At 42.1% G+C, this 9,772-nt stretch overlaps 1 protein-coding gene across 1 annotated transcript in view; it reads left to right on the top strand.

The window, feature by feature from the left end:
• Positions 1 to 7,876: 7,876 nt before the first annotated feature.
• STON2 (stonin 2) overlaps positions 7,877 to 9,772 on the top strand; it is a 111,133-nt gene continuing 109,237 nt past the window's right edge. The window contains exon 1 of the mRNA XM_007470468.1: positions 7,877 to 8,160. Coding sequence (XP_007470530.1) covers positions 8,073 to 8,160 — 88 coding nt within the window. The 5' untranslated portion in view covers positions 7,877 to 8,072. The remainder of the gene's footprint in view (positions 8,161 to 9,772) is intronic.

The following is a 9,772-nucleotide window of genomic DNA, read 5'->3' as shown; positions in this document are numbered from 1 at the left end:
ACAGGCTCCGGACGCACAGGCTCAGCGGCCATGGCTCACGGGCCCAGCCGCTCCGCGGCATGCGGGATCCTCCCGAAACGGGGCACGAACCCGCGTCCCCTGCATTGGCAGGCGGACTCTCAAGCACTGCGCCACCAGGGAAGCCCCCTTTTTCTTTTTTTAAAAATGAACACAAGTCAGTAAGGAATGTTTCAGGGGAGGACTTTCAATTCTTGCTATAACTGGTTAACAAACTGGTCCTTCTGCAGTAAACAACCACAGAACCAGGCAAAATGTATCAGGTAACTGTTTTCAGGTATTGGTCAACAGAAAGCACAGTATTTCCGTCCTGAGTGAAGGAAAACTCATGAGGTGAGCCTGATGCTCACCTTGGCTGTCTTCCAGGGGAGAGTTTCCTGATTGCAGCGGAGTATAGAGTCTCAGCAGCTGAGCGCAGCACTCCCTGCTGAACTAAGGAAACACAGATCTGAGTTTGGGGCAATTGAAGCAGCTAGAATCCACAGGGCAGTGCACTAGAGAGGAGAGGGTTGCATAGGGCTGTGGGGGGAACAGGACTCCCTGGGTACACTCCCTGGGTGTACCCAGGGAGTCCTTGGCCAGGCTAGAGTGCCCATGAACAGATCGAAACTATATGAGATTTACCAAAAATGGCGGCTGCAGGGTTGAGAATTGGACAGAGATACTAAAGGTCAAGCAGCTGATACTGAGGGACACTGGTGGTGCAGCCCAGAAACAGTGGAAAAACCTTTTTAACACCTTAATAATATCCCAAAGCATCCAGAAAAGACACAGAAAATCTGTGTCTTAGGGGCAAAAGTCTATGCTTTCAAGCAGGGTTGGTAAATTTTTTTTTTTTTTAAATATAAAGGGCTAGATGGTAATTATTTTAAGCCCTGTGAGCCATTCAATATTTCTCACAACTACTCAGCTCTGCTATTGTAGAGCAAAAGCATCCAAAGACAGCATGTAAATGAATGGGCATGGTTTTGTTCCAGTGTCACTTTTTTTTTTATCAAAAAAAGGCAGGGCTTCCCTGGTGGCACAGTGGTTGAGAGTCTGCCTGCCGATGCAGGGGACACAGGTTCGTGCCCCGGTCTGGGAAGATCCCACATGCCACGGAGCGGCTGGGCCCGTGAGCCATGGCTGCTGAGTCTGCGCATCCGGAGCCTGTGCTCCGCAATGGGAGAGGCCACAACAGTGATAGGCCCACATACCGCAAAAAAAGGAAAAAGAAAAAAAAAAAAAAGGTAGAGGGCCAGACTTGGTTCATTGCTATAGTTTGCCAACACTTGCCCTAGAGTAATGCCTACTTTAAATCTACCCTAACAAAACTTAGAGCCAAGTGCTGTCAAGAAAAATTGCAAGGGAAATTGAGTTTGGAAATTGAGTCCTGCGGTAGTTAGAGGAGGTTGGGGAACATCTTTGACTTTGCAAGGATTCATCCAACAAAGTGGAAGACCAAGCTTATGCAAGCCTATGCAAGATCAAGGTGGGCAGACAGTTTGACTTCTGGCAAAAATCAACTCTGCAGAGGAAGATCAAATCTAGAATGTCTTCATGTGTCCTCAACAATTGTTAGGTATGCAAAGAAACAGGAAAATATTACCCATAGTATAAAAAAAAAAAAGTCAATAGAAACTAATCCCCAAATGGTCCAGATGTTGGATTTGGCAGACAAAGCTTTTAAAGAAACTATTATAAATATGTTCAAAGAACTAAAGGAAAATATTGTCAGAATGAGTGAATATAAAGGCATCTCAGCAGAGAAATAGAAACTATAAAAGAATTTAATGAATATTTTAGAATGAAAAAGTTGAATAATTGAGATGAAAAATTCACAGGATGAGCTTAAGAGAACGAAGATGACAGAAGATAGAATCAATGAACTTGAAGACAGATCAATAGGAGGATAGAGAAAACATATTTTAAGAAATAGTGGCTGAATTTTCCCAAATTTAATGAAAATATTGACAAACAAATTCAAGATATTACACAGACTTCAAGTAGGATGAGTTATAAGAAAACCACATCTAGACATACCATAGTTAATTGCTAAAAACCAAATATAAAATCTTGAAAACAGAGAGAAAAGATATAACAGCGAAATAAGAATTACAACCAACTCCTCTCCAGAAACAATAGGGACAAAAGGACAAGATACTGAAGAAAAAAAAACCCCTCAAATTTTATGTCTAATGCAAAATATCCTACAAAAACAAGGATTAAATAAAGAATGGGCTGTTTTAGAGCAATGCTGTCCAATAGAAATATAGTACAAGCCACATATGTATTGTTTTAAATGTTCTAATGGCCCCAGTGAAAAATTTTAAAAGAAACAGGTAAAATTAATTTTAACAATATATTTTATTTAACCCAGTATATATAAATATGACTATTTTAACATGTAATCAGTATAAAAATTATTAGATAGATATTTTACACATTTTTATGCTTTTTGAAATCTGGTGTGTATTTTACAGTTAAAGAACAACTCAGTTTGGACTAACCACATTTCAATAGTTACCTGTGTCTAGTGGCTGCTGTTGGAATTGAATAGCAAAGTTTTAGATCAAAGAGAAAGGGGAATGGACAAGTTGCCCTGTATCCAGGTTGTTTCCCAAGCTGTCTTATACATAGTGTTTATTTATTTTTTATTTTTTTAAAAATTTATTTATTTATTCATTTTTGGCTGCGTTGGGTCTTTGTTGCTACGCGCGGGCTTTCCCTAGTTGTGGCAAGTGCGGGCTTCTCATTGCCGTGGCTTCTCCTGTTGTGGAGCACGGGCTCTAGGCATGTGGGCTTCAGTAGTTGTGGCACACGGGCTCAGTAGTTGTGGCTTACGGGCTCTAGGGTGCCAGCTCAGTAGTTGCGGCGCATGGGCTTAGTTGCTCCGCGGCATGTGGGATCTTCCTGGACCAGGGCTCAAACCTGTGTCCCTTGCATTGGCAAGCGGATTCTTAACCACTGCGCCACCAGGAAAGTCCTACATAGCGTTTGAATTTACCTTTCTAAAACATTTGCCAGCTCAGAAGACCTGAAGAAGCTACGTACTATGTGGTAAAACAAGTTAATTTGTCCATTCTTTCATTCATTCAGCTATTTACTCAATAAACATTTACTAAATGCCAGACCCTAGTCAAAGAATTGGAGATATCCACAAGAACCAAATCCAGTCCCTTTCCTCAGGGAGCTCACAGGCTAATTGACATGAGAGCCATATTAACAAACAGGTTCATTATCGTTTGATAAATGAGAGTAGGTAAGATACTACCAGCATACAGAAGACATGGTGGATAAGGAACAAGTGGGATTAGTGGGAGTCAAGGAAGGGTACCGTGTATCAGAGTTCTTCATTGCAAACAACAAAAACTGACTCTGGCTAACAGAGGAGGAAAGGAGCCACTGAGGACTTTTTAAGCAGAGCTGTGGTCTGGGCATCTTCAGGTTTTAAGCAGACCACGCTGGCATAATAGTTGGGATAATAGGTTAGAGGGGATAATGCTGAAGGCAGGGAGAGAGGTAATAGACTAGTAATTGTCTGAATGAGAGACATTGAGGGGCTGAACCAAGGCAGTGGCTGTGGGAACGGAAAGGGTAGTTTCAAGAGTTCAAACTCATCCTGAAATTGAGAACTGTCACTGTCCCAGCCCCTCCTTTTCCAGTGCAGTCAACTCACTCCCACCCTCTTCAGATAAACAGAGCGTAACTCACTGTGAACTAGACATGCCATTTCTGCTCCTTCTTCCTCGAATGCCTTTGCCCCTCTGCTCATTTTCTCAGAGCCCTCCCTTCCCATTTAAGATGCAGCTCATGACCACCTACTGCTCAAGCCCTCGGTAGTCTCTTAACACCCTAACTCTCTATAAGGTTGCTGTCATTGTTTTGATGGCTAACTTGTCACAATAGGTTAAAGAGCCTATTGTGTTATTATGTCACTGTCATACCTCCCTGCATTCTACTGTAAGCTACTAGAGGCTAGTGATGCCGTCTCAGTCTTCCTTGTACTGTCAGGCCCTAGAATGGGTCCAGCACAGAGTACCCAGTACATGTCCCTGATGATGCTGGCCCCTGGCTCTGTATGACACATTAGGGTCCTGTTGTGGCTGATAGCTTCCATCACCAAATTCCTGCTCGGTGCAGTCTGAGGAATGTTTATCTCCCATAAGCACATCTCTTGGGTCACTGTCTGCTCGTAGACTTTCACCAACTTCCCATTTCCCACTGAACTCTTCTCCTCGGCTCTTAAGGTCCATCAGTCCATTCTCCGCACATTTCTCCAGTAGATACGTCAGCAGTCATCAGACTGACCTCTTTACTGGTCCAAAAACTAGTCCCATGAAGGTCTGATTCTTAATTGTCACTTAGACTAACCCCTGCCCAAGGATGTCCTTACTCTTCCCTTCCAGTGGTTCAGAACCAAGGATGTCCTTCAAATCCAAAAACCTGCTTAGTCCCTTATGGTTCCAGCCCTTGCAGATCTATGACCATATTGTCACAGCATTTCTGGTGTGTCTTCCAGCAGGCAGTTATTCCCAGATTTGTTTGCTATCCTGATGAGCATCTTCATCTCCACAGCTAGATTGCAAGCTGCTTGATCGCTCAATATCCCAAGGGTGCCAGATACATTTCTGGACACCTAGGGCTCCTGAATGCATATTAGAAGATTGGCATAAGGCAGAACTATTTCTCGGACTCCCATCTTGTCAGTCAGCTGCATTCTCCACACCCCCCATTTTATCGTGTAAGGGAAGCTGAGGAAGACGCGTCTCTCTGGAATGGCAGCCCAGAGACTTCAGTGAGATTTTTAGTGTCTCTTGGTCAGCACTGCTACTGATAGTGAGTCACTGCTCGTTTGTGGTGATTCTAAGCCTCACTTTATGATTCATGTTCTAAAAACGGGGTGAGGTTTTTACAGAGAAACCAATTCCGTTGTGAACGTAGCCTCACAATGATCAGGTTCCTCTGAGGGCTTCCAGCTGCTCGCCCAGCACTCCTCAAGGTCAGGCATCTCAGGGTTCACTGGATATAGCTGTTTCATGGCCAATACCTAGAATCCATTTCACAGGGTTATGATAGGGGGTTCCTGGTGATAAATTTGTTCCCCCAGCCTTTCTTGAGACTTTTCATGGTCTGTAACCAGCCATGTCTGGATCTGGGATGGACAAGTTGAGGAAGGGTAGATAAATCTTGGGGGCTCTTCTTTTGTTCACACTTCTGAGTAGTAGTCTTGGTTCCTCAGCCAGAAAGCACTTGCATCTATAAAGAGGAGGTTGAGTGCGTGACTCCGCTTAGCATCTGGGAGAACTGCTCTAAAAAGCACTGAAAAGGGAAATCACTAAAATCAGAATGTGTAAGTGACAGAAATGGGGTGGTTTTGTGAAATTTGTGTTCTGGTCCCAAGACTTCGACTAGCAGTGTACCTTTGTGTGGGTCATTTACCTACTGTAGCGATGACCATAGTTGACATTTATAAAGAGCTTGGGTTGGAGCCTGGCATACAGTAAGCCCTCTGTAAGCTCACCTGCTATGATCATCATCATTGTTACATAAGGTTTTTCAGTCCCAGTACTAAGCACTTGGTGTATGTTATCTTATTTAATCCTTAAAATTATGACATGAGTTTTGCTGCAGAGGGACGAGCTGAGGCTTAAAGACCGTACAGTACTCAAATCCAGACAGTGGAACTCCCGAGCCCATTTCAATCTCTGTTGTTACTATGCCTGATTTCCTTAGGCCTCAGTTTTTTTTGGTTTTTGTTTTCCATCTGTAAAACTTGAGAGCTGGACTACTCATCTTTAAAATCTTGGAGCTCTAAAATTTCTAGATATTTTCTCCATTGTTTTCACCCTTTTCCTTCTCTCCTTCCCCTTCTGCTCATCCACCCACACTCATCCGTGAATTTCGCTGGATTCCTCATCATGGGAAGGGCAGGATGTTTTCCCTATTGAGCTATGATGCTGCAAATGTCAGCATGTGGGCTTGTAGTGTTGTGGCTTTGTGGTGGTTGTTGGAACTGGTTTGCATGCTGCTGTTGTTGGGAGAGGGGGAATCTGACTCTTCAATTTTACTGTCTTATCTTGGCCTGCAGCCATTGCCACATTCAGTGATGCTAACATTTGACGGGCTTGAGAAAGGCTTAATGGGAGAAGCCCACTGGAATCAGCTCTTTGGGTCCGTGGGCCCTGCCCGGTTCTCTGGTGAGATCTGGCTTGGAGCACTCACTCTCCAGGCTGTTAGCACATGTCTGGTCCTGTGATTGGTAAGGATCTTAGGAGAGGAACTTGGAAGAGAGGTTTCTGGACTTTCCATTCTGCGCACAGCTTGGATTCCCTGGCAGATTTCCAGTGAGGAGTTTCACCGATCATTTCATTATGGTTCCATTGTCATTAATGTCTGTAAAGTACTTTAGTTGGTGGTAGTCTATATATATTCTCTAGTATTTTTCTTTGTGGCTATGACCCAAAGATTAGAGTGTTTCAGCATCAGAAGACCTGGGCTCAAGTGTTGCATCTGTTACTTCCTAGCTTGGTGCATCTAACACACCTGCTTGTTATGACCTCTACTTGATCATTTTTTTGGTGGTCTCTTACTGTGGAATAAAAAGAGTCCATTTGTCACTATCCTAGGATGTGTGAATTCTTCCACTTAGAAACTTGGGAGAAACATATTAGAATCTTAGGACACCAAACAAAGGCTTCGAAACAGCAAAAGTGTTGGATAAGTCACTTAACTTCTCTCAGCCCAGATTTCTTCCTCTGTGAAAGAATTATAATAATACTTACCCAACTACGATGGCTATTCAGTCAAAGTATGGTATGAAAATAGGTTTCTGAAAATTATAGATTCTGTGGGAAACATTACTTGTTTTTAGGAAGTATCATGCAACAAAACTAATTGTTTTAATTACCAAAACAAAAGCTATTAAATGTTTCTATTCTCTTTATCGTTAGCATAGATTATTTACTGCAGATAATAACCTGTAGTAAAATTTCAATGTTTTCTTTTTATTGTGCACCAGCTAGAAGGCTATAAGTTAAATTATTCTAGACTAAAGTGAATATTGTGAGTATTCAGTTAATAAGAACTGATGCTGTTCAAGGTGGATAGTAGCTCTTATGTGGAAACATTAATTCAGATTTTACTAATTCATTATAAGATCAAGAGTTAGGTTCCAGTTGTAAAAAGACATTAATTGTACAAGCAATATTATGAGGCTATTAAGTATCCTTACATGGAACATAATTGCAATGTGAGTAAAGGCTAGACTTTTACATACTAATTCAAACTGTCCTAGAGTGAAAATGTGTTTCTTTAACTCACATTTTCCACTAAAGTAAATATGCCCTACCCCCTTACTCCAAATGAACAAGATGACTCCTTTTCTGTTTTTCTTGATTGGTAAATCATGCTTGGAGATACCATCTGGAGATGGTTGGGTTTCTGCCAAAGATTTAAATCAGGCTTGCAAAGAGCTACCTGCCTAAGGCAACAAACCACACTGATTTAATAGGAAAGAACATGCTTTTATTTTGCCATCTGGTAAAGGAAAGTGAAAGCACTTTGAAAAATTTTAATATTTGTTCTACAATGATGGCCTTATAGATAAAAGTATTTCCAAAATATAGTAACTGGGAAAATTGGAGAATCTAATTGCTAAAATCTGCGTGATTATTTATGTCTGATTTGAAGGCACCTACAGAGATCTTGATGCTAAAAGCAGATATTTCTGTAAGAGAAGTGAAGGCAAGACAGGGATAGAGAAAGGTAAATAGGTTGGAAACGACCCAGACCTCCTTGTGGGCAGTGTTGAAAGCTCAAGACCTGAGTGGATTGGTTATAATGTGATGGTTATCCCTTTTAATTTTTATTTTTTAAACAGATTTCCACTTGGCAGATTAACCAAAGGCAAGAGAGGCTAATCTGTCTACGTTCTGAGTGCCACTCTCCGTGAGACCCCCATAACAGACCCCAGGCCCAAGTCCACTGTGCTACCAGACTCCCACCTCACCCCAGGCATTGCTCTGGGGTCTGCCTGAGGCCAGCAGTGTGAAGATGACCAGCACCTTCCTAGCATGACGACCTTGGACCATGTGATCGCTACCCACCAGTCGGAGTGGGTCTCTTTCAATGAGGAGCCGCTCTTTCCTGTCCCTTCTGAGGGTAAGGAGAACTTCCATCGCCTAAGTGAAAAGATTAACAAAGGACCACACCTGCTTGTTATGGCTTCTATTTGATCATTCTTTGGCGGGGGTTGGGGGGGGGGAATCTTGATACGGAAAACAGAGCCAGTTTGTCACTTTCTTCAGGTCCAGATTCTTCCACTTAGAAGCCTGGAGGAAACATCTTAGAACCTAGGGCCCCAGACAAGGACCTGGAAACACCAAAAGTATTGGCTGCTTTCTTCCAATGAACATTAACTTCCTATTTCCAAAGTACTTTATGCTCAGTCTTTTTGGTTATTATTCCCAACAGCAATTCGGATTGTCTCAATTTTTAAAGCATAATTGTCAAGAGTGACAGGTGCTGGAGCCAGATCCCTTGGGCTCAAATCCTGGCTCCATTATGGATGAGTGATGTGTCCTTGGGTGGATAATTGATTTAACCTCCCTGGGTGGTTGTTCATCTGTGCAGTATGGGTAATCACAGTACCTACCTCAGGGTGGTTGTGAGGATTAAATGAATTAACATGTAAAGTGCTTACAGCAGTGACTGGCACATGGAAAGAGCTCATAATTGTCACCCGTGATCATGATGAAGGTGGCTAGATTGACTTCTGGGGAACTGTGATCAGGGATGAAGGTCAAGGTAGGATGCGGGAGCTATTTACAGAACCACATCAGCTGCTTCTGTTCCACGGCCACTGCTACTGCCACCTGAAATCGTCCCAGCTTCATTTACAGCACCTGGAAAGTGTGAGTTTACAGGTGTGCTGTCCAGTACAGTAGCCATGTGGCTATCGAGTCTTGGAAATGTGGCTAGTCTGAATTGAGATGCGCTATAAATGTGAAATACCCGCACTGAATTTCGAGGACCTAGTAAAAGTTAAATGTTTTATTAACAGTTTTTTATCAATTACATGTTGATATTACACATTTTCAACATGCTGAGTTGAAATACGTATTATTAAAAGTAGTTTTGCCTATTTCTTTTTAGTTTTAAAATGTGGCTACTAGAAAATTTAAAATTCATGTATGGCCCACCTTTTACTTTTTTAGGACAGTGCTTATCTAAATAATTACATTCAGGTAGACCTGTTTGTTTGGCTAGTGATGGGAGAAAGGAGTTTCACATCAGCACTTTTATTTTTTAAACATTTTCATACAGTAAAATTGACCATTTTTGGTCTACAGTTGATGAATTTTAACACATGTATAGATTTGTGTAATCACCACCACAATTGGGATCTAGTTCTGTTATTTAAAAACAAATTTTTGAAGGCTATTAAATGTTCCAGGACCAATGCAGTGATACAAAAGCTAGAGGAAGGGCCTCTGTGCCATATTTAGCTGGTCATTAGTGCAGGATTTGCACATGGTAGCCCACAGATGTGTGTTGTTTGGACTGCGCAGAGTTTGAATTTGAATGTTTTTAGTCCAGACAGAAGCTCTCCTGTTGAGCCACAGTCTCCATCATTCCCCATTGCATTGCCTTTCGCTCTTCTAATTCAACCTAGTTCTATCTGTTGCTTGGCCTCTGTAGGAATTTTGTTTGTGACCCCTAAGCACTGGAGTAGATGGTAGGATAAGAATAGTGAACAAGACTCCCAGTCTCA

The sequence above is a fragment of the Lipotes vexillifer genome, unplaced genomic scaffold (genome assembly GCF_000442215.2).
Source record: "Lipotes vexillifer unplaced genomic scaffold, Lipotes_vexillifer_v1.1 scaffold841, whole genome shotgun sequence".
Lineage (NCBI taxonomy): Eukaryota > Metazoa > Chordata > Mammalia > Artiodactyla > Lipotidae > Lipotes > Lipotes vexillifer.
Note: the sequence above shows the minus strand (reverse complement) of the source record. Positions and strands in the feature narration are given on the sequence as shown.